The sequence below is a fragment of the Capra hircus genome, chromosome 7, assembly GCF_001704415.2.
Source record: "Capra hircus breed San Clemente chromosome 7, ASM170441v1, whole genome shotgun sequence".
Classification (NCBI taxonomy): domain Eukaryota; kingdom Metazoa; phylum Chordata; class Mammalia; order Artiodactyla; family Bovidae; genus Capra; species Capra hircus.
Window position 1 is genome coordinate 89,125,623 of NC_030814.1, and position 23,853 is coordinate 89,149,475.

At 57.5% G+C, this 23,853-nt stretch overlaps 1 protein-coding gene across 1 annotated transcript in view; it reads right to left on the reverse strand.

The window, feature by feature from the left end:
• The window catches only part of AP3D1 (adaptor related protein complex 3 delta 1 subunit), a 33,373-nt gene continuing 10,488 nt past the window's right edge, over positions 969 to 23,853 (reverse strand). Inside the window, exons 2-32 of the mRNA XM_005682607.3 lie at positions 22,175 to 22,270; positions 21,956 to 22,036; positions 20,949 to 21,029; positions 19,670 to 19,777; positions 17,971 to 18,100; positions 17,416 to 17,555; positions 17,222 to 17,295; positions 16,155 to 16,204; positions 15,222 to 15,271; positions 15,083 to 15,131; positions 14,260 to 14,405; positions 14,039 to 14,187; positions 13,723 to 13,953; positions 13,351 to 13,582; positions 12,424 to 12,569; positions 11,913 to 12,054; positions 11,402 to 11,473; positions 10,796 to 10,871; positions 10,343 to 10,542; positions 10,029 to 10,102; positions 9,667 to 9,838; positions 9,267 to 9,323; positions 8,662 to 8,769; positions 8,347 to 8,493; positions 8,134 to 8,181; positions 7,795 to 7,984; positions 7,588 to 7,676; positions 7,394 to 7,479; positions 6,726 to 6,847; positions 6,544 to 6,623; positions 969 to 2,084 (exon numbers count right to left, since the gene is read on the reverse strand). Coding sequence (XP_005682664.1) covers positions 1,989 to 2,084; positions 6,544 to 6,623; positions 6,726 to 6,847; positions 7,394 to 7,479; positions 7,588 to 7,676; positions 7,795 to 7,984; positions 8,134 to 8,181; positions 8,347 to 8,493; positions 8,662 to 8,769; positions 9,267 to 9,323; positions 9,667 to 9,838; positions 10,029 to 10,102; positions 10,343 to 10,542; positions 10,796 to 10,871; positions 11,402 to 11,473; positions 11,913 to 12,054; positions 12,424 to 12,569; positions 13,351 to 13,582; positions 13,723 to 13,953; positions 14,039 to 14,187; positions 14,260 to 14,405; positions 15,083 to 15,131; positions 15,222 to 15,271; positions 16,155 to 16,204; positions 17,222 to 17,295; positions 17,416 to 17,555; positions 17,971 to 18,100; positions 19,670 to 19,777; positions 20,949 to 21,029; positions 21,956 to 22,036; positions 22,175 to 22,270 — 3,522 coding nt within the window. The 3' untranslated portion in view covers positions 969 to 1,988. The remainder of the gene's footprint in view (positions 2,085 to 6,543; positions 6,624 to 6,725; positions 6,848 to 7,393; positions 7,480 to 7,587; positions 7,677 to 7,794; positions 7,985 to 8,133; positions 8,182 to 8,346; positions 8,494 to 8,661; positions 8,770 to 9,266; positions 9,324 to 9,666; positions 9,839 to 10,028; positions 10,103 to 10,342; positions 10,543 to 10,795; positions 10,872 to 11,401; positions 11,474 to 11,912; positions 12,055 to 12,423; positions 12,570 to 13,350; positions 13,583 to 13,722; positions 13,954 to 14,038; positions 14,188 to 14,259; positions 14,406 to 15,082; positions 15,132 to 15,221; positions 15,272 to 16,154; positions 16,205 to 17,221; positions 17,296 to 17,415; positions 17,556 to 17,970; positions 18,101 to 19,669; positions 19,778 to 20,948; positions 21,030 to 21,955; positions 22,037 to 22,174; positions 22,271 to 23,853) is intronic.

Consider the following 23,853-nt stretch of genomic DNA (forward strand, 5'->3'; position numbering starts at 1 on the left):
GATCCAGGGCTCAGCTTCGGTCCAGCAGATGGGAGGGGATGGAAGCACACCATGGCAAGTCTGGCAGTTCTGGGAGTCCTGGGCTGGGCCCTTCCTGGCCTGGGTGGCTGCCAACCTCCCTACTCAGGTAAGGGGCCTCTGCTCGGGGTGGAGGTGCCTTCCAGCCGAGGTTTCACTGATGGACTGCTAGCCTCCACTTGCCCAGGAGCACTGAGGTCAGGGGACTGGTGAGTGGAAGACTGGGGAACTCAGACGCCCAGGACCTGAGCTGGGCCCACACACCGTAGCAGGATGGGCTAATGACCCGGGGGCCACCGAGGGGCCTTTCTTTGTGCAGGGCTCTGCAACTGCCCCCGTTTTGGGTTTCAGGTTAGAGGTGATCTGGGCTGTCTGCTGACACAACCTTCCATCCACGTGGCATCAGTATGGCTGTGGCGAATATAGGGAATTGAGACAGCGGCAGGGCCTCTCTTCCAGCATCTGCTCCTGCCAATCCTTGGGGCTCTGGGCCCCACACTGTATCTGGACCCCTGTCCCTGCCCTCTTCTCATTGCGTGCTGCCAAGATTAGAAATGAGAGGTTCAAGTGTGCTTTTTCATTGCACTTAAACTTTAGTGATATTTCCACTCATCCTGCACAACCTTTACCAGAGGGATTCCCTGGAATGGGACAGCAGTTGCTGGGCCCCGTGGAGTCCTGTGAGGGGATAGGTATCAGGTGTCTCCTTGCTGTTACCGCTGGGGCCCAGGAGCCCAGAGGACCACACCCCTCCGGAGGGGTAAGAGGTACAGGCAGAAGGGCAGGGGCGCCATAGCTTCACAATGTAACCTGCACAAGGGTGCCCTGTGGCCCCCCTGTCCCCGAGTGCTGCAAGACTCCCCAGAAGTCTGGCTGTATGCTGACCCCCCACACTGGGGGAGAATCCTCTACTCAGGGCATACATTGCCAAAGGCAAGAGACTCAGTGGATAAACGCCTGTTTCGCAAGTTTATTGGATCATCTTGACACAAAATCATTACAGCAGCATGATATGTCTCTCCTTTACACGGGAATGTCGATAGCAAATAAATTCTTATATAACACATCATACAATTTAGAGATTCTAGAATCACTGCACAGGATTCTGTAATAGGTTACTCTACATGCTAAAGTGACAGTTTTCATCAAAAGAAGTTAAAATGTCATTGAGGACCATCATCTTTGAGGAAAGTTCAGTCTCACGGGGGTGGGCTGGGGTCCCTCCTGCCCCTGATGCACATCTCAGGGGCCCAGCCACCCCCGGACCCACATGCTTCCCAGCAAGGAAACAGGGCCAGGCCCGGGCCTTCCACAGGTGCAGACACAGACCTGCAGAGCATCCAGTGACGACAGGGGAGCCAGAGCTGTAGCTCTCCACCACTCACCACAGCACCCAGCTGGGTGCGGAGGCCAAGGCCCTGGATCCCTGCCGGGCACCCCCCTCAGCAGATACACAGGACACGGTGGTGGAACAAACAGGATGTGATGGACGGCAGCCTGCAAGACTCTGCCCCATCATGTGTCCTGGGGAGGACGTGACCCTCGGTGTGGGGTGAAGAGGAATGTCTCCCTCGAACAGCTGGCCCGGCCTCCACTCCCAGGGCCTGCGGGCAGGAATCTGGGAACTCGTGGGATTCGGACGACTTGACAGAAGTGAGACGCGCCACTTTGTCCGGTCCCCATTCAGCCCCCGCCAGGTCCTGGCCTCGACAGTGGTCACGCTCACCCTCGGGCTGCCCCTGTGGCCACAGGCACAGTCCGCTCCAGCCAGAGGAGCCCTGGCTGGCTTGGGGACTGGAAAGGGCTGCTGCTCGCCAGAGAGGACAGAGAAGCAAAGTAAAAAAGATGACAAGGTAAATCAACGTAACGTAAACTGCGAGGTCTACACAGTGGACGATGGCAGACTTGGTCAACTCCTGGCTGGACCCAGTGTGTGCAGCACGTGGCCGCCCTCCTGCGGCAGGTGGCACTCAGCATGTGGCCAGCGTCTCCTTCATTTCCTCCAGCAGGTTGCTCAGCAGCGTGGGGTCGCTGCACTTCCCATCCACTGACACCGACTTTTCACCCTGTGAGGGAAACGACAGCTGGCACTCAAGAGGTGCCATCCTCTGGACATCCTCTCCTACTTCAGGGTGCTCTGATAAGCCTCTTCTATTCTGGGGTGTTTGATAACCAAGAAGAGGGGCTCCAGGTAGGACAGAGCAGGCACACCACACCCCGTATCTCCCACACCCCATGGGAGGAGCTGTAGGACCTGGAGAGGCCAGAACTGCAGGGGCTCAGGACTGATGCTCTGGCCAAGGCAGGGATCCCAGCCCTGCAAAGGACACACAGCCCCTGCCTGGCCCAGCCCCTCAGGGGCACAGGGAACAGCTGAGTGTAGCACCAGATGTCCTGCAGATGAACCTGAGTGCCAACCTACTCCACAGGTGTGAAGAAGGCCCACAGACTCCAATTCAAAACTTCCAAAATCACTCGGCACTCCAAGACCACGGAAATCTTAGCTCACGTGGAAAAGATAACCCACAAATACCCACGGAGAAGAGATGGATGTCAGAATCACCTGACAGGCTTTAAAGTAGTGACTCCAAGAACCTCCCATCAGCAATCACATACATCCCTGAAGCAAGCAGGAGAACACAACATCTCAGCAAAGAAAAGGAAGAAATAAACATCTACCCAAGGAACTTCTAGACTGGAATATACCAGCTGCACACAACAGAACTTGCGTGACAGAAGAGTCTATGACCCTGACAAGAGATTAATGGAAATGATCCAATCTGAACAGACCAGTGAAAAGGAGGTGGAGGTGGGTGAAGTAGCAAAGATTCACATCACAGGGACCCGAGACAGAGAAAGCAGTGCTGAAAAGGTACCTAAAATCATAGCTGAGAACTGAGTTGTGCAAAAGACAGAAATGCACAGATCAGCACATTCAACAGACTCCACACTATTAACAGGAGCTAGGTCCCCTTCCAGGGAACCCCTCTGGTAAGGGTTGTGCAGGATGAGTGGAAATATCACTAAAGTTTAAGTCCACTGAAAGCACACTCGAACCCCTCATTTCTAATCTCGGCAGTACGCAATGAGAAGAGGGCAGGGACAGGGGTCCAGACACAGTGCAGGGCCCAGAGCCCCAGGGACTGGCAGGAGAAGATGCTGGAAGGGAGGCCCTGCCGCCGTTTCAATTCCCTACATTCCCAACAGCTTAACTGACACCACGTGGATGGAGGGTTTTGTCAGCAGACTGCCCAGATCAATGAAGTCAATACCAAGACATGTCACAAACTGCTAAAACCAAGAACAAAGGAAAACCTGAAACAGCCAGGGGAAACAATGCATTTCTTCATAAAGGGAAAACATTCCCTATTGGAAACCGAGATTCCAAAAGGAAATGGCCTAGTTTTGAAGCACTGTGTGAGAAAAAAACATCAAAGCAAAAATTCTATACTCACCAAAAACAGCCTTGACAAACAGTAAAACAAAGAATGATCGGATGAAGGAAACTGAGAGAACTCACACAGCCAACAGACCTGATCTAAAGTTCTTTAGACAGAGAGAAATGAGGCAGAATAAAGGGTGGAATGAGCAGTGAAAGCGACAGAAACAGCAGGCACGCAGGTGAGCAGACGACGCTGTCTTGTCTCCTGAGGTCTCCGGAATCTGTAAAAGGTGCCTTCAGTGTCTGCAGAAGCAAAACCTGAGACCACCTCCTATATAGGGGGAGGGTCAAGGGTAAGCCAGTGTGAGGTTTTCATGTTCCGCCTGAGCTCCAAGTAGACTCTGAACACCAAGGGTGGGGATATAGTCCCCAGAGCTCCAGACACACAGAGACTCTGTTAACATATAACGTGGGACACCGGTAACGCTCACATACGCCACAGAAGGCGAGAGCAGAAGGATGAAAGAAAAGACACAGGGAACAAACTAACTGCAAGACAAACCCAAAAATATCAGTAATACTTTAAGCACAATGCTCTGAACAGTACAACCGAAAGAGACTGACAGAATGAATCAGGACATGGTATCCATAAGAAATCCTTTCCAATACAAGGATAAAGGCAGGTTTACCACAAAGGATTTGCCACATAAGCACAGACCAAATGACAGCAAGAGGGCTTCCCTGGTAGCTCAGTGGTAAAGAATCTGCCTGCCAAGGCAGAGGACATGGGTTCCATCCCTGGTCTAGAAAGATCCCACATGCTGAGGGGCAATCAAGCCCATGTGCCACAACTAGAGAATGGCCCATGCAGCAACAAAGACCCAGCAGTGCTACAAGTAAGTAAATAAATGTGAAGTGAAAGTCCCTCAGTCGTGTCTGACTCTGTGACCCCATGGACTGTACAGTCCATGGAATTCTCCAAGCCAGAATATTCGAGTGGGTAGACTTTCCCTTTTCCAGGAGATCTTCCCAACACAGGGATCAAATCTAGGTCTCCCACACTGCAGGTGGATTCTTTACCAGCTGAGCCACAAGGGAAGCCCAAGAATACTGGAGTAGGTAAGCCTATCCCCTTTTCCAGGAGATCTTCCCGACCCAGGAGTCCAACCGGGGTCTCCTATACACTGCAGGCAGATTCTTTCCAACTGACCTATCAGGGAAGCCCAAGTAAATAAATAAAAGTTATTAAAACACACACACACACACACAGACACACACACAGAATGGCTGTACTGACACCAGACAAAGTGGACTTCAGAGCAAAGACACACCACAGGACAGAGATGAACACGCCAACTGGTGAGGGGATCCACTCGCCCAGATCCACGATTCTAACGGCCCACAGTCAGTAGACCAGCGGACCACCACTGGCTTCATGTTCCTTGCTCACTCGTGGAGGACTGGCAGAGAGAAAATCTGCAAGGATCCAGAAGAATCAAAAGCAGTCAACCAGCAGGATCTGGGTAACACACACATCGCAGGAACACCTACAGAACAGCTGTCCAGAGGGAGCACACTCAGGACAGAGCTCCAGTCTCAGCACCTTTCAGAGGCCTGAGAGGTCACACCAGAAACCAAGGGCCAGGAGGCAACAGGGAACTCTCCCGATGCTTAGAAATAAGTCCACAGGTCAGTGAGGAGGTAGTGATAGAAAGTATTTGGAACTGTATACACATGAAAATGAATCATAAAATCCTGTGGGGTTCAGCTAAACAAGTATTTAGAGAAAAGTTCCTAACATTAAAGACTTTATTAGAAGAGACAGGCCTGTTGGAAAGGTCTAAGTTTTCACGTTATGTATTTGCAAAAGAGCAAAATAAATCCAAAGCAGGCAGAAATAGAGATGTGCAGCAATATTCAGTAAAAAAAATTTTTTTTTTTTTTTGCTATACCTCATTGCTTGTGGGGACTTCCCAAATGGCTCAGTGGTCAAGAACCCACCTGCCAAAGCAGGAGACACAGGAGACCTAAGTTCAATCCCTGGGTCAGTAAGATCCCCTGGAGAAGGGAATGGCAACTCACTCCAGCATTCTTGCCTAGAGAATCCCATGGACAGAGGAGCCTCACGGGCTGCAGCCCAAGGGGTTGCAAAGAGCAGAACACAACTGATCACACATGCATTGCACTGCCATTGCTTGTGGGATCTCAGTTCCCCAACCAGGAATCAAACCCAGTGGCAGTGGAAGTGCAGAGTTCTAACCACTGGACCTCCAAGGAATTCTCCAACTCTTCAAAAGAACTGGCTACTAAACTGATCTTCCAAAATGGATAAATAAGCCTTCTAGCCAAGATAACCAAGAAAAAGGAAAGGAGACAATTACCAATATCAGGAATGAAAGCTTTTATCACCACTGATCCCTCAGACACTAAAAGGAAAAGAAAAGAACCAGATGACTTGATCCACCATCACCTCCATAATCCGATGAAACCAACCACTTCTTTGAAGACTACAAACTACTGAAAATCACACAGTAAGAAACAGACAAAGGAAGGAACCCTAAAAGTATCAAAGAAACAGGATTTCTCTGGTGGTCCAGTGGACAGGACTCCACCTGCCAATGCAGAGAACACAGATTCCATCCCTGGTCTGGGAAGATCCCACCTGCTGAGGGGCAACTAAGCCCGTGTGCCTAGAGTCCGTGCTCCTCAACAAGAGAAGCCATGCAATGAGAAGCCCTTGCACCAAAACTAGAGCGTAGCCCCTGCTCACTGCAACTAGAGAAAGCCTGCAGCAACAAAGACCTGGAGCAACCAAAATTAAATTTTTAAAAAAGAATAAAGCAGTTATGAAAAAAAAAAAACTGAACTTGCAGATAAAAACTTTTCAGAAAAGAACTCCCCAGACCCAGATGCTTTCCTTGAATTCTACAATAATATGCCACAAGAAACACACTGACTAAACATGACCTCTTCCAGGAGATGTGCAAGGAGGGAACGCGCCAGGCGGAGGAAAGGCTGACACTGCTCAGGAGCACAGGGTCAGAGCCTTCAGCAAAATCATCTCAGACTGAACTCAGAGCAGAGCAGCTCCGCTGGAGGACAGTGGTGAAGCTGGGCGGGCCCTCCAGACCCTGAGGGCTCACCTTCTTCACCAGGAGGCAGACGTGGTGGCCCTGGATGGAGCGGCTGTACATGGAGGCGCAGGAGTCCACTCGCTCCACAACTGCAAGAGAGGGCGATGTGAGGCTGGGCCAGCCCCAGGCAGTGGGGGAGGCCTGTGTGTGGGAAGAAGGCCAAGCAGTCTATCAGCTATGTCCAGTCTTACCAGAAAAACGGTGATGAAAACAGATCTTTGCCAAGAGGTTATGGAAGGACATACTAATGCCATCCACCTTGATCGAGCTCATGTTCAGGTCCCCAGACTCCAGCAACTTGGCAAAGGCATCGCTGTGGGAAGAACAGAGAGAGGGTGGCAACAGGGGGCCCCGCCCGGGGGTGGGCGCCTCCTCTGAGGGCCTGTGGCTTAGGGTCTGCACCAGTCCTGTAAGAAGTCAACACCTGAACAGTGTCCCCAAAGCCCCTAAGTTTCAGCCCTGACACCCAGGCCGTGGGAATGTGACTGGGTTTGGTGACAGAACCCTAATGCAATGTAATAGGGGTCCTGGTGTGAACAGGAGGTCAGGACGCAGATGTGCGAGAAGGACGAGCATGTGTGCCCACAGAGGAGGGCAGCCATCTGCATGCCACTGTGCAAGGCCTCAAGAGGACCCAGCCCTGCCCGTGTTCTGGGTCTGGTCCAGCGTCTGGTCCAGGGAGGGATGCCAGGCCTGTTGTTTGGGCTGCTGGGGATGTGCTGAGCCTGAGGTGCCAGCTGGTCACCTGACACCCCGCCCACATCCTCTCCTCAGGTCAGAGAGCATTGTGGAGATGACTGTCTGGAGCCCCCAATGGCAGGAAAGCGGGGAGCTGGGGGCAGGAGGCAGGGCAGCGCACCTGTAGCACGGTGTGGTGACCAGGTACGAGGTGCAGGTGAAGTGCAGTTTGAAGTCAAGCTTCTCATGGGTGGAGCCTTCGTCGTTCTATGGGGCAGAGGGGGTGCAGGGTGAGGGGGCGCAGGGCAACGGGGTGCGGGGCAGGGCCTTCGAGCTCGGGTGCATGACTGACCCTTGGGGCACCCACCCCCGTACCTTGGCAATGAAAGACAGGGTCCCCTTGAGCTTCTGGGCCATGACGATGCTCTGAATGGTGAACACAAATTGGGCCTCGTTGGAAATACCTGGTGCGGGCAAGACATGGGCCTGAGGAGTGGTGCAGGATGCCGTCACCTGGGCAGGCGGCGGGGAGTTAAGGCTGCCAGGGTCTGTCCCCAGCACTGCTGTCCCAGGCTCACTCACCAGGAGGCAGCTGGAAAGGCACGGGGACACCGTCGTGGACCGAGGAGCCCTCGGGCCGGGCCAGCCGGGCATTGAGTGAGTCCAGCACGTTGAGCTCCATGCTCTTGAGAAAGCTGTCGCTCTGGTTCTCCAGGACCACGGAGACTGTGACCTGGCTGTCCTTCTGTAGGCTGCCCTGCACGTCGTACGTCTGTAGAGCAGGACCCAGGGTCAGTGGTGCAGGGGAGCCACTGGGGACCCCATGCCTAGAGAGTGTGGGCACCCCCTCATGTCCAGAGAAAGGAGCCCTGAGCCTCAAGCACTCTTGGCCCCACCTCCTGAAAGTCAAGCTTCGCTTACCATCTTGATGTAAGAATTTTCAGCCAGAAGGGTATAGCTGGACATGGGCTGTGGACAAAAGAGAAACATGTCAGCTCTGGGCAGGGCAGTGAGGACTTGAGAATGATGGTGAGGGCTGCCGATCAGGAAACATCAGGAGCGTGAGAACGGGGGGACAGGGAGACCCCACGTCCCAGAGGCTTCCAGCACCGGCTGGGTTGGGAGGACCCTCACCGGGAGGGGCTCCTCATCCAGTGTGCCGTTCTCCACGGGCTCAGCAGCCTCCTCGTCCGTTGGCAGCACCTTCTTGGACTTCCTCTTGTCCTTGGGCCGCTCCTCCTTGTCTTTCTTGTGTTTCTTCTTCTTGTGCTTGGAGGGTTTCTGGAGCGGGAACAGGCTTGAGTCAGCCCTGGGCTCCTCTAACGAGCCACAGCCCAACAGCACTGCGCAATTAGGACTCAGCGAGCTTGGCAACAGGAGACTGCTGTTAGGAGCCCCAGCAGTGCGGGAGCGCTGCCCCCAGCCCAGCCCCCGCACACGCGCCCCCACCTTCTCCAGGTCCTGCTCCCTGTCCTCATCGGCGTCCTGTTCCTCTCCCCGGGGCTCCTCCTGCCCCGCCTTCAGGACAGTGACTGTGGTGTTCACCTCCAGCTCTTCCTATGGGGGGCCAGGCCAGGGTTGGTGGTGGGGGACTTCAAAGGCAGCCGAGGCCCAGGATGGGGAGTCCTGCGCCCCCTGACCTGCCTTGCCCTGGAATACCCTGCCCTGATAAGCCTCCCTCCTGACGGTATATGGCTCCCCCTCCAAGTGCTGGTGGCCAGCACACAGGAGAGGAGGCCTGGCATGAGGCTGGCTAGCACTGGTCCAGAAGACCCCAGAGCCACCAGGCCCCAGACACAGACACGAAGCCGCTGCCCAAGGCTGCTGCCTGGCCCTGAGACAAGGGCCCACCACGAAACCATTGCCTGCACAAGACCCTGAGCATGGGACTAAGCCGGCCCAGACCTGGCTGGTCTACCTGAGGATCACCCCACATCCCTCTGCCCCCAGTGAGTGGGGGCCCCCTAATGCCTCTAAGCTATCCAAGGCTGAAAAGCACGGGTGTCCAGCTGAGGAGCACTTGCAGTCAGCACAAGTCACAACCAGGCTCTTACCGGGGCTGGTGTGGCAGCAGGTGGCGTAGTAGACAGCCAGAAGTCCAAGTCCTCACCCTGAAACCACAGGAACACAGGCCTTTAGCTGGAGAAGCTGGACGGGCCCTGAGAAGGCACGGCTGCCCTGACAGGCACAGGACACTAAGCCCCACGGGACCTGAGTGCGCTGGGAGCCAGTGGTGACTCCAGCTCTCTTGCCATGGGTCCAGGCACCTACCGGAACCACACATCCAGGCAAAGTCGTGTTGCTCGGGAGCGAGGTAACACAACCTGTGCGTGGTAGCTTTGCCGAACCCTCCCTCCATGTGCAGGACACACACACCATGGGGGAGGGGAGGTAACAGCCCAGGACATCCCTGCCCCACCCCGTCTGATAAGACAAGTGAGCCTGGCCTCTCACCTTCTCCACCTTCTTCTTCTTCTCTCGCTCCTTCTCCTTGTGCTTCTTCTCCTTCTTCTTGGGTTTCTTGCTCTTCTTCTCCACGAGGGGGACATCCTCTTTCTCAGGGGACTTGGAGGTCTCAGCGTTTCTGTGTTTCTGGACGGGCAGCTTCTCACTATCAGCTAGGGGCCTGGGGGTGGTCATAGGATGAGTGGCCTGGGATGAGGCCTGGAGGGAAGTAGCCCACTCTGCTGCCAGGACCCTTACCTCAGGCCATGCTGAGCAATCAAGAGAGGACAGGGGGAGGGACCACAACGCGGGGAACCCAGGCCACGTCCAGCCCCATGGGCAGCTGCCCTGGCCTTACTCCCAGTACTTACTTATCCAGGTCGATGTCCAGGGCCCTGTAAGGGTCATTGGGATCTTTGTCGTCCTCGTCACTGGGCAGGGCGTTCTGAGGGATGACAGCAATGCTGTGTCTGGATCAACCCACCCTCCCCACAACCCCACTGGGCCCCCACCTCCCTTCTCACAGACAAACCAGCAGGTCCACACCCATGAGAGCATCTGATCTGGGGCCTGGCACTCAGCGTGAGCGGTGGATCAGACAGTTAATGGAACAGAAGTGCAGGAGGTGCTCACATCACACAGGGTAGAGCTGACCAGGGGCCTAGGGGCGGGGTGGGCAACTGACCTCAGGCATCTCCTCGGTGACAATGTCCACGCGCTGGGCAGGTGCGATGTCCTCGTCACTCTCCGTGTGTAGCGAGCTGTGACGCCGCGTGCCACGGCGCTCGCGCTCCCGCTTCTTCTTCTTCCGTTTATCCTTCTCCAGCCGTTGCCGGTGCCGCCTCTCCTCCTCCAGCTTCACGTACTGGTCCGATAGGGGCATCCCTGCTGGGACGTGGGTGCTCACCCCACAGCCTGAGAGCCACGCCCTGCCCCCACCTGGGGGACACTGCCCTGACTACTGGGATGCAGACAGGGGGCCCAGGGCGGTGTAGGGCCCTGGACCCTGGACCTAGGGACCCGTGTACACAACCCCTGCTGGCAGGGCAATGGAGGGGAGGATGCTGGCTGGACAGAGCCAGAGCTGAGGCAGGTCTGAAGCTGGTCCGCAACACCCTCACCCCACGCAGACACTTGCCTGGCACCTTCAAGGGCACCGAGAGGTCGATCTGCACCACGGGGATGTGCTCCACGCCTGGCGCGTCCTGATACCGCTGTGGGGAGACAGCAAGGCTGATCACCATGCAGGGCAGAGGGCCCAGCATGACGCTGAAGCTGCAGAGCAGGGCTCATGGAGAGGGGCGGGTCTGTCAGTGCAGGGAGTACAAGACGGGAGCAAGACTTGCCCGTTTTTTCATTTGAATCTTTTTTCAAGTTGAAAGTCATACTTTGGAAGCACAGAAACACAGGGCTTCCTGCCTCTGGAAAGCGGGCATCAGCAAGCCTGACACACGTGGAGCCATGTCTCCCTGGGGGAGCCCAAGGCAGCCGACAGGTCTGCTGGCTGGAGGGGGACAGATGGTGGCAGTAGCACTTGCAAAAACCCCATGTCCCTCGTGCTCACTCACTTCCCGCTAAGGCAGAGGAGCCTGAGCTCAACCACGCAGAACTTCCTCCCCGCTTGTTGCTACTGGGGGCCCCTTGTGGTCCTGCCCCTGGACCAGCTGACAGCCTCACACGGCCCAGGGATGGAGAGCAGATGGGGCCCTGGCCCGTACCTCCAGAACAAGGAGTCCAGCCTTACCTTCTGGGGGGACGGGGAACTCTTGATGTAAAACGGGTTGTTGGCCTGCTCTTGCCTGCGGGCCTCGCGGCGCTGCGGGACAGGATTCAGTGAGCACATCAGTGGGTGTGCGGAGTGCTCGCCCTGTACCCTCCCAGACTACCTGCACAAGCCAGACCTAGGGGACAGGACCCCTCGCCACTTTCACTGTTGGCTTTGGGCCAACAGAGAGGGAAGCCAGCAGGGGAGGGATGGAGAGGGGCGGCCAGTGGGACCACCCGGGAGCTCCATGGCTGGGGCACAGGGATGGAACCACCCGGGAGCTCCATGGCTGGGGTAGGGGAGGAGCAGAGGAGGAAACGATGCACATCTCATACCCAAGTCCGCACGTTGTCCCCAGGCCCCACACCCAAAAGGGCAACGGTCAGGACCCACAGCTCTCCCTGGGGAGCTCTGGCCCAAGAGAACAAGCCCACCCAAGGTCTGCCCAGAGGGGCATGGGCCACAGGCCAGAGCGACTGCCCTGCCTCACCCGGGCCAGCTCCTGCTCATCTGCCTCGGGCGCCCGTGGCTTGGTGTGTCGCTGCTCCTCGTCCTGGAACATGGCCTTGGGCTTCTCATCCTCAGACTCGCTGTCCGAGAGTGGCTCGTTAATCCAGGCATCCAGGTCCAGGCTGTGGGACACAGGGTTCACGTGGTGGCTCTGGCTTGCAGGCCCGGCCCTGGACACTGCTGTCCCCTTGGAGACCAGGACATGAAGGCCAGGCAGTGGCCGTGGGCACAGAGGACAGACCAAGGACGGTGGAGCTTGACCGCCCCAAGGTCGATAGGCAAGGACCGCCCACTTACCTTCTCAGGGTCAGCACCAGGATGGGGACAGCAGAGCCCCAGAGAAGCAGCCAAGCACCCTGCACTGTGTGAGGAGTTGGTCTCCTGATCTCAGGGAACGTCCTTCCGTTCCCTCCACCACTACCGGCTGGACAGAAGCCTGGGGGGCCCCTCATGCCACCTGGCCCCAGGTCTGCTAATGGCCGCACACTTACCCTTCGGGGACTGGAACCTTCTTCTGTGCCTTGGGAGCCACCGGGTTCAGTTCCCCGGCAAAGAGGGCACTCACTTCCTCTGCCACCGGCACGTCCTTGGCCTGAAGCTTCTGCACATGCTTGACCAGCTGCAAGATGCAGGATGCCTGTGGGGGCCCCAGAGGAGTCAGGAGGTGACCCTGGAGGACCGGCCCTGAAGGCCACTCAGCCCTTACAGGGCACAGCACACACAGACACCTCGCTGCTCCTGACTAGAGCCTGGCTGAGAATGTCTGGAAGGCTCTATGAGGAGCCACTTGGCCATGGGGCCTAGCCAGAAAAACACAGACCTGTTGCCATCTCCTTCAGAAAGAGTTAGTGACAAAAACCGGGTTCTGAGCAAGATAAAGGGTTACGGGGCTGAAGGAGTGCCACCCCATTGGGCAATCGCTCCAAGAACATGGCCCCCGACCCCTGGGAGGCACCAGGGTGCCTTCTCTCAGCTTCAGGGATGGGACCACAGCCAACCCGGGCTCACGGCCCTCAGCCGACAGACAAGCTCACGCCCAACACCTGACCACGACTGCAGAGACCACTGGGGCCTGCATCACTATAGGGCTCGTGAAACAGGCTGCCAGGCCACTAGTGCCTAGCTGCCACCCCAAGCTCTCGTGAACCAGCTCTCCTCCACCCTCCATCGGCACCCACCAGGATCCGCAGTCACCTTTGCTGCATCTTGCTCGGGCTGACCACTCACGTTCCACGGCCTCCCACTCCCTCACCGTCTCCCATCCCCACTGCCCCCCGCCAGGCTGCTCCTATGAGACCACCTGGGGCCTCCCCAGCACAGGGGCACCAAACTGGCCAGCCCTGCCCCCGGCCAGGAGTGGGGAACCACAAAAGGGCCCCCCCCTTGAACTGCCCTCAGATGGACAAGCCACTGCTCACCCGCTCCTGGACCTCCAGGTCCGCACTCTGCACGAACTGTGGCAGCCGCTCCACCAGGAGCTGGGTGACCTCCTGGGCTGCGGACACATCTGCCGCCTGCTCCTTTTGCTGCAAGATGGCCGCATACAGCTTGACCACGTTCTGCACGTACACCGCCTGGATGTGTCCGGGCAGCGTGGTGACCTTGGGCCGCAGCATGGCCTCCAGTGTCTGCTGGGGCTCCTGCAGGTGTCTGGGGGATGGGAGGGTTGGTGAGTGGCGACCCCAACAGCTCCGTGTCCCAGGCTCCTGCCACCCGCTGTGATCCCCCACCTGGAGCTGGGGCTCAGGGAGGGGACCTGGAGGAAGAGACCACGGCCACCCTCCACTCACTCGGAGAACTCCCCGCAAATCCAGGCAGCCGCGTAGAGCACCTCGCAGATGCCGCTGCGCTGCGGGCTACTGGCCACCAGGTGCGCGCTGTCAAGCAGCGCGGACATCTGTGCCACGGCGAACCTGCGGATGGCCTTCACGCGGATGGCCACATCCAGCATCTGTGCGGCAATGAGGTGGCCGTGGCGGGTGCCCTCCAGCCGCGTCAGTTCCACGAGGATACTGATGTACCTGCGGGACGGGTCTGTGAAGGGCCCCGCCAGCCCCACCGCCACCCCGGCACCCTGCCCCGGCCCCGCCGGCCCCCAGGCCGCACCACTCGAAGTTGGTGATGTGCTGATAGTTGGACTGGCTGCAGATGTCGATGATCTTGGTGAGCAGCTCGTCACGGTAGGTCGTGCCCTCGGCCTTGTCCACGTGGGTCATCAGCTTCTTGACAATCTCCATCAGGTTCTTCTTGGACACCTGGGGGCAGCGACAGTGAGGGAGGGGGCAGGCTGGCAGGGGGGCAGTGTGGGCGGCAGGGCTGGCACGCACCATTCCGTACAGGAGATCGAGGGCCCGCAGGCGGATGGACTCATCCTTGTCGTCCAGGCACTGCAGCACGAGATCCTTGTGTGCCTGCACAGACTTGGGGTGCGTCCTCAGGATCTTGGACATGGCCAGGAGCCCCAGGTACTTCACTGCAGAGACAGTGGGCAGTTGTCACACCTGCATGAGGTTCAAGGGCGAGGCCAGGCTGCAACTACACCCCAACCACCTGGGCACCGTTGGCCACATCTCCCAGGCACCAGGCTCCCCTCACTGCCAACCTCTAGCACCCCAAACACACGATTGTCTACGCCAGGGGCAGCCAACTGGGCCACAGGTCAGGTCCAGCCACAGCCCGTATCCACAGCAGCATCACTGGCACGTGACATGCTGCCAACACTCGCCAGGCAACTTCTATGCTACCCTGGCAGAGACCATACGGCCTGCAGAGTTGACCTGAGTTACTCCCTGGCCCTTCCCAGGAAGAATTTGGTGACCTCTGCTCAAAACCAACAGATCTGGAGCGCCATCAGGAGTGCCTGTCTGGTTAACCTCCAAGGAGACTGCAGGCCCATGGCGAGGTCTGCCAACGCCCGGCCTGCTCCTACCGGGCCTTGGTGCACCCTTGACGTCTCCCCTGTGCTGCCATAGCCTCCCCACCCCTCCCTGCAGTCAGGTCCTGCCTCCCCATGGATGCGAGCAGAGGGCTGAGTTCAAAGACACTTTCAATGGGCAAAGGGCTGAGCCACACAGCAAGACACCAGGCCACTGTGCAGATGTGTAGCGGCACCCCCAGGCCCTGCAGAGCCTGGAGGGACAAGCAACTCACAGTTCTGATCAGAGTCTTCTATCAATATCCTCAATTTCTGAACGCAGAGCTGCAAAGAGAAGAGTAATACTGCTCACATCTATGCCCACATGGAGCTGTGACCTGGAGCCAGGAGGGGAGCCTGGGTCCTGGGACATACCTGGATGCTGGCGCTGTGGTTGGGCATGCCGGATGACAGGGAGATGAGCACTGAAACAGACCACTGGGTGAGGGCCCACGTGACTGGCCCGGGGAGCAGACCACAGTGCCCGGGGACCCAAGGCCCCTGTCGGGGGCAGGCCCGTAGGCCACCCTGCCTGGGACCTGCTGACTGTGATGTGCGATGGAACAGGCCATCTCCTATCTGCATCCTCACTCACTCTGCCCATGGCCAGGGCCGGGGCTGTCTGCGGTCCCGCCCCACCTCAGTCCTCCTTGTGGACCTTCCCACACAAAAGGGCCACTCTCCAGCCAGCCTCCCCTGCTCCCAAGTCCCATGCTCGCCCTTCCTCTCTGTGACCGTTGCTGATCCTCGGTGATACTCATGGCCCATGCGGTGGTCATGAGTGTGGGCCCGGGGCCAGCTTCCTGAGCCTCGCTGAACTTATAGTGGCCCGTGGGTCTCTGAGGAGCAGCCCAAGCTCCAGGCAGGGACAGCCAATGAGACACTGAATCCTCCCGCCACCACCTCCTTCTTCCCACCTATAGGAAATGGGGCTCCAGGGACAAGTGACCCACAGCTAACGGGCTCTAGCAGATTGTGTGGGGAGGGCATACAGGTACCCTCCAAGGACCCTCCTGGCTGCAGCTCCTATGCAGGACACCACACGAGAAGCAGCCTGAGGCCTGCTCCAGAATGCTCAGGAAGACAGTCTTGCTGGTGGCAGTGCAGCGTTTATCAATGGAGCCTGAGGCGGCAAAGGTTTTGGCCACAGCAGTGTCCAGTTGCTGACAGGTCCACAGGACCAGACCAGGCAACTTCCCAAGTGGGAACCTCAACTCCAGGGGTGTCTGCACCTGCTGGTGAGGTCCTGGAACAGCCCCCTAGCCGGTGACAGCACCCTGATCCAGAGCGGGTCACCCCAGCACTCACCTGCAATGACGGTGTTGACACACTCGTAAAGAAGGGACATGGCAGACGTGCTGGAGACGGAAACAGAGGAGCCGGGAAGACGGAGGCTGCCTGCCTCCCATTCACCCCAACAAGATCCCCAGGGAACTGTCTCAGGGAAAACACTGAGCCCAAGGACTCATCTTCTGATTCTGTGAACCCCATGAAGAGAAGCCAAGTTCCCCAAAGGGCCCTCTCTAGCAGCCCAGACCCTGCTAGCTGGTTTCACTCTGACAGGGAGGTGGCCTGACCTGGCAGGAGGAATACAGAGTCACAACCTACCCTAGCCCCCTGCCAGGTCACTCAGGCACCAGGTGTGTCCACCCACTCCACTCTGATATTCTCAGTGATGCATTAGTTCAAACCCCCAAAGGTCAAGAGAATGGGCCACCAGCGTCGAGCCACAAAACAGGTCTCGAGTCCGAGGGCCTCACATGAAGGCTTTGAAAACCATGGCTACTTCACAATGACTACTGATTTGTTTCAAACAACAACAAGGGCTTCCCTGGGTGGTCCAGTGGTTAAGACTTCACGCTCCTAATACTGGGGGCCCAGGTTCGATTCCTGGTTGGGGAACTAGATCCTGCATGCTGGAACATGCAGTTCCATGGGAACAAGAGTTCACATTCTGCAACTAAAGACTCTGAGTGCCACAACTAACACCCGTCAGTCAAATAAACATATAAATGATAGTAGAGCCAACAGTGTCCTGAGCCATTGGCCACCTCCCAGGGGATCCCAGGAGCACGATCTCCTGGCACTTGGAAGCTCCATCCCCACGATTCAACCATAGGCACCCCAAGTTTCCTACAACATTCTAGAACTGGGTGGGGACACGGTCACCTCAGGCTATTCAACTCGACCAGTGAGAACCCCTGTGCCCCAGAGCTGAGCAGGACAGCTCTCCCCACTAACCAACTGTGGCTGTTTGCAGACTGGGGAAAGGAGCGCCGAAGGACATGGCTCCAGGCTACGGCAGACCTGCAGGCCTGCTTGCCACTCCCCCCATTCCTCCTGGGGGCGCCCTCCCACACCGGCCCCAGGCCTACCTGTGGATCAGGTTGGTGAGAGGCTCGATCAGCTTCTTGCCCAACCTTGGCTCCAAGGGGGTCAGAGCACCAAACTAGGGGATGAAGAGGCTGGCGGTCACTCACAGCAGGGATGGGACAGTGGTCTGGGGCCCTCACCAAGGACACCCAGAGGCCCTCTGGCAGTGGGTGGGGCAGGCCAGGAGAACACCTACCAGTTTGATAATCTTAATGAGGACCCAGTTGTTGGTGGAAGAGGTCATGAGCTTGAAAAAGAGTGGGGCAAGGGAAAGGTAGTTCTTGGGGTTGCGTCTGGCCAGCTCGCAGATGACGTTGACTGCTGCCGACTGGACTCCTGAGAAGGGAGGGCTCCCATCAGTAACAGGGTGTCCTCCGAAGCAGGTGGCCCCCCACGCACTGTGGCCTATGGGCACAGCTCCCCCCAGCCACCTCGAGGGGTGTCCCCAGAGGGTCAGTCACTCAAGGTACAGGACACCCATCCCACAAAACAACATCCCAAGGAGCGAATGTGGGGTCTGCTGGCCCAGAAGCAACGCCACCCCAGGAGAGGAATGAACACCAACAGCACCCAGGGCTTGGTTTCTGAATCCCACACCAAAAACAGGAACAGGGTGGTCTGGAGAAGGGTGGACTCCAGGTTGGTGGGAAAGTAGAGGAGGGTCGAGGACAGGGTCCCAAGGCCTAGCACCCCTCCACAGGCCCTCAGTTACACGGGCCCCACAGGGCCTTTCTAACTCAAATCAACATACCAGGGTCGGGATCCTCCAGCTTCTCCTTCAGGCGGGGGAAGGCAGGGCGCAGGGACTCAGGGTACTTCAGGAACACCTTGTACATGATCAGCACCGCCTTCTTCCGGATATACGGCTTGGTGTGTGACATCTGTGGGGCAGACGGCATAGGTATCCCTGCTGACGCCCCTATGCCCCGCACCCCTCACCTCCTTATCTCACCCTCTACTCCCGGCTCAACTCCTGCTCACCTCCCACTACCCTGTCTCACTCCTGGCCCCCACCCCCTGCTCATCCCCCACCCCCCTCACCTCCACTCCCTCCTGTGTTCATCTCCCACATCTGCCCGCATCTCATCTCTATTACCTGAAGGAAAACCCTCTCTCCAACTTAACTGGCTCCTGGTCTCTGAGCCGGGTCTGCACATTTACTCTACTGCCCTCCTCCCCACCAAGCTCAGGACCACACAACAGTGCCTTAGAATCAAATCCTGCCTCCCTTAGTCCACGACCCCACCCTGCCCTCTGGAGGCCGAAGTCCACCTCCACTGTCAGCCCTGGCCATGAGATCCTTTGGTCACCGAGGCCTGTCCCCAGGGCAGGATGCTGCTCTACACCCCAACGTGGGACCTCAGAGCTCCTGCCCTGCTTTCAGGACTGTGCTCTGGCCACGAGGGCCTCTTGTCTGTAGGTGGGCACACTCCTCACCTGTTGGGGCCCTGGGAACCTGGCCTGAGAAAGCTGCCCTGCCCTCTAGACCCAGCACCAAGACAAATCCCTATCGCCCTCCCGTGGGCGTGTGACCACCGTCACCTGAATGGATCCTCACGCCTCCTGAAGTGGGCCAGAGAGTCAGTGCTGTTGGCTTTGTCAGACAGGGTCTCTGTACAGAGTCTGCCCTGGCCGCTGGGAAGCCCAGGGACACGGTGTGGACAAAGGGGCGGGGGCATGTGTGGACACGTCATTTACAACAGGCCCCGGACCTAGAAGCTGACTCTACTCACAGCCTTCAAGACTGCAAACCAAGACTGGAGCACCCACACAGCAAACAGGCTACGCCTGGACAGAATGCTCCGGGAGGGACGCACCACCCTCGCACATGCTGTGACATGGTCAGATGGGGAGCCTCCCAATCACGGAGAATGAGGCGCTGGCGACCCTCTCAGGGCCATGAGGTCTTTGTTCTTTTGTGGTTGTTTTAGAGTCAATTCCAGTTTCATTTTTCTTTCCTTCTTATTTTTACTAGAGTTGAGGGCTGCGATTTCTAAGAACACATCCACATTTCACAACAAGGTTCCTGCCCGCCCTAGAGATCAAAGCTGGCTGGGAATTCTGCTTTTCAGATGAACAGAGCCACTAGACATCAGACTGCACCCAAGTGAAGATAAAAGGTGTCCTGGACAGAGACCACCTGACCGTGCTGCCCACTGAGACCACTACCACTGCCACTCAGCCTCAGTAAGAACACACCTGATGGGTCAAGCACCCACCACCACCCCCAGCCAGACCTTGCCCTTCCCGAGAGGACCATTCCAGAGGAGGTGAGGTGAAAGTCGGGCCCATCAGATGACGGAAGGGGAGACAGTGACTAGGTGTCCCAGCTCACCCCAAGAACCCAGGCTGTTTCCACCCGCCCGAGTGTCCTCAGCATGACTTTACAACCAGGTTATCCTGGCACACGAGGCAGTAAAGGCAAGGGGAGGGCCCACTCCCAGACTCACCAGTGTCATGATGTCGTTGGCCAGGTCTCTGGCAAGATCTGGGGTAACAAAACAGGATAGGCCAGTCAGCGCAACGCCAGTGTCGTACTGGCTGGGGCTGCTCAGGTCCTGGAAAGGGAATGCGAGGGTCAGAGGCGGGCGCCGACCACGGCTTGCTGGGCCCCAGCTGTGCCCGCCAGCCCTGCCCTGGGTCTGGAGACGTGCAGAACAAGGATACATGAGGAGCAGCCAGTTCCGCTCTGCCACCAAGAAGAACTAGGATGGCTCTGGGGGGACAGAGGTGAGGGCTGCCTCTCGCTCCAGGTGTGTAACATGGCAAAGCTGCAGAACCCAGGGCCCTGACTGCCCAGAGGCACGCAGCAGGGGCCCCCTCAGGGAGACACCCATGGATGACTCCTCTAGGCCCCTCCGCAAGAGTCGAGAAGCCTCCACTGGAGCCCCACCTCTCAGGGAGCAAAGAACCAGCAGAAGAAGCGCAACTGCCCTGCCTGACACCCCAGCCTCAGCTCCCGCTGACCTTCGTGGAAGCCCCATCTTGGCACAGAGGGGGACCCTCCCCACACTTCACATGTATAAAAGGTGCACCCAGAAGTGTCTGAAGAGTTAACCTCCTAGACTGTGGCGATGGTACAAAAACATAGGCTCTTAAAGTTCACTGCAACCCTGGATGTGGAGACTGGGCCTCACAGCACATCCCTCCACTCAGAGTGACTCGCAGAGCCTGACACGGGCAGCAGACACCTCACGATGTGTGAAGGCCTCCAGGCAACTCCTGCAGCCTGCCTGCCCCACAGCCCCTGCCCGGGAGCCCAGTCACCTGTCCCCTGCAGGGTGACCACACCAGCTCCTGGGTAGCAGACCTCCCCCAGCCATCTGAGGACCCAGGGCCACAGGCTCATGGCAGTTCTGTCCAGGAAAGGTGCCTCTGATGGGCCCCTGACCACTCTCAGCAAGAGCTGATCAAGTCCCCGGGCCAGGGCAGAATGGAGCACTCATTGCTCTCACCACAGAGCTGAAAACCACTCAGGGCCGGAGAGACACACCAGCCGATGCCCAGCACCCAGTGGGCAGAAAGTGCCACCCTCTCAGCAGGTTTCCCCACAAGAGGGGGCAGGGGTCGAAAAGAGTGACTGGGGGCAGTCCCCCAACACTAAGAGAACTCAAGAGGAGAGCCACACATGCCGCCCACCACTGTTGTTTCCGAGGAGGGTAGAAATCATCCACTGCCCACTAACCCCCCCTCTCCACATGCTTCCATGGCGGGGTGAGAGGCCCCTACCTTGCGGATCTGGTTGGTGGTCAGCATGATGACGTCCGTCCCTTCGTGAAAGCACTGGGAAGCCGCGAGGTAGCCAATTCGCTGTGAGTGCAACAGAGGCGTTGGGCACAAGGGGAGCGGGCCACGCAGCCCTGGCCGGCCCATCCCCCACCAGGAAGAGGACACCCCGCCCCGAGTGCATGGTCTCTGGAACACAGTGGCTGTCAAGTCGGCCAGCATGGCCTGTCACTGCCCTGCACATCCTCACCGCCTGCTTAGCAGCTGATAGAATGAGTCTCACAAACACGGCATAACCATGGGCTCCCATCTCTGTGGCTGGGGTGGCCTGGAGGCACACCCACACACAAACGTGTGACACTCCAACACACGGGCAGGGCACCAGCCCAACCTTGGCACACCCAGCATCTCATTTCCTCCCCAGGAGAAACCGGCAGGCAGCATGAATGTCCAGGTCCCTCAGGAGGACACAGCCTCAGCCTCAGATGCCTGCAGGGCGTGTTCCCAGGGAGAACCACAGGACACCCCTAAATAGGCTGCTGGTGGTGAAGACTGCTTTTCAGGACATTTACTAAAGCGGGAGACGACGTGTTCAGTTGTTATATCAAGTAATAGAAAAGCAATGTCTCAAAGTTGCACGAGTAGGCTCCATGAGATGAAGGCAGAGGGTGCTGAGAAGCACCAGGACAACTGACCAGTGGCAGGCTCTGGGGGGATAATCAGTGCCTGCCTGTGGTGTTTTTTTTTTTGGAAGGTTATAAATTTAATTTGTATCACAAAATACATAACCACCCCTACAAACCTTAACTTCACTGACACTACTTATAATGGAAAAGAAAACATGGTGTTAATGGTGCTAAGACCTTGCTGGGCAGATGTATGATGGGAATGGGTCTCCAGTGCTTGCCACTGTGTCCCCTCCCACCGCAGCCTCATCACACGACACACGCCTTCCCTCCCCCAGGACCCCACCCAGGGGGTTCAGGACCCACAGCGGGTTGTCCCCTCACCTTGAATGTGAACTTGGAGGCGCTCATCACTTCGATGATGTTGAAGGCAGCCCAGCTGATATCATAACCCAGCATCTGCAGCTGTGGCAATAGAGCCAGGGTCTTAGGCTCCTGCCCAGCCCCTCTCCCCCAACTCCCTGGGCCCAGAGGATGAGGAGACAGATGAGGAGAGACAGGGTCTCAGCCCCCCGCCTGACAGAGCGAGTGGCCAGCACTCACATAGGTCAGCTTGCAGACTGCGTTGGCTTTCACTGCGATATTGTCCTGCTTCAGCTCCTGCTTGATTTCATCGATGCACTGAGAGATATATTTTGCCTAAAATGAAAAAAGAAAAATTGAGGAGCTGCCAGTGTCTGGTTTCCCTTATAGCTCAGTTGGTAAAGAATCCACCTGCAATGCAAGAGACCCCGATTTGATTCCTGGGTCCAGAAGATTCCCTGGAGAAGGGACAGGCTACCCACTCCAGTGTTCTTGGGTTTCCCTTGTGGCTCAGTTGGTAAAGAATCCAGCTGCAATGCAGGAGACCTAGGTTCGATCCCTGAGTTGGGAATCCTTTCCCCTGGAGAAGGGAAAGGCTACCCACTCCAGTATTCTGGCCTGGAAAATTCCATGGACTGTGTATAGTCCATGGGGTCACAAAGACTCAGACACAACTGAGCAATTCTCACTTTCAAGTGTCTGGCTGAAACCTACGACAGACACAGAACACACCGTGCACACTTCCCTCGACGGGAAATGTCCAGAAGAGGCGGACCCAGAGACAAAGAACGGGCTCCTGGCTGCCAGGGCCAGGCAGAGGGGAGGTGGCTGCTAGTGAGGGTGGAGTGGTGGATGTTCTGGAGTTAAACAGAACTCTCTGAATGTACTAAAAACCACTGCACCATACACATGAGAGCAAGGAGTCTCACTGTATGGGTATGACAACATGGCTGCTATCCTGAGAAATCCTGTCAGTGTGATGGACTGCCCAGGATCCCCCATGGCCCTCCTCCCGAGGGGCAGGCAGAGGGGCTGGGGGAGAACAGGAGCAGTCCCCAGATGAGCTCACCAGCATGTTCCAGCCCCTGAAGGACTTGTGTTCGTGGCCCATGTGAGTGAGAGGGCCCACACAGGCCCCCTGCTCGCTCTGGGGCCAGGCCATCCAGACAGCGTAGGCACATGAGGGCCGCTGGGGGGTGGGGACTGTCCGCCTCCAGCCCTTGTGGCCCCCAGGTCCTCCAAGACCAGCCACCCTGGGCAGGCGGTGCTGCAAATTCCCCTAGGGCTCCCCATTTCTGAGTTCGCGCCACCAGCAGCCTTTCCTGCATGCTGTGTGCAGCCCCCGCCCTCCCCTCAGTGGCACTGCAGTGTATCTGCGCTCGGCTCCACGGCCACCACGTGTCCATTCTCCCAGCAGGGCAGGGCTCGGAGCCCTCCCACCTTCCCACTTTTCCGACACATGCTGCCATGGGACAGGGCTCTATGCGGACACATGTTTTCAATTTTCCTGGGTTGCCTGGGTTTCTAGCACTCATACTAGAACACCAATCAAAAGCCTGGACTGACACACGAAGCCCAGAGCAAGGAATGTGCCCCATGAGACATAAGGCTCCCATCCAGAGACACGCACAGATGTTACAGTGGCAGTCGCAAGAAAACCCAAACCTGCCAACATGGGAGTCCAGTTGTCACCAGGCTGTGGGGGAGTCTGGTGCCCGCCCCGCCTTCCCAAGAGTAGGAGGAGCCTTTGATCTGACCAATAGCAGGGTGGCCAGCACAGCAGCCCTGCTCCCAGTGGCTACACCCTGCATCCAGCGTCACCCCAGACCTCTGGGGGCTCCAGCACAGGCTCCTGGGGAAGGCGCCCCCAGCGTGAGCCCTCAGCCAGCGTCTGATATATATTCCATGACCGAGTCGGA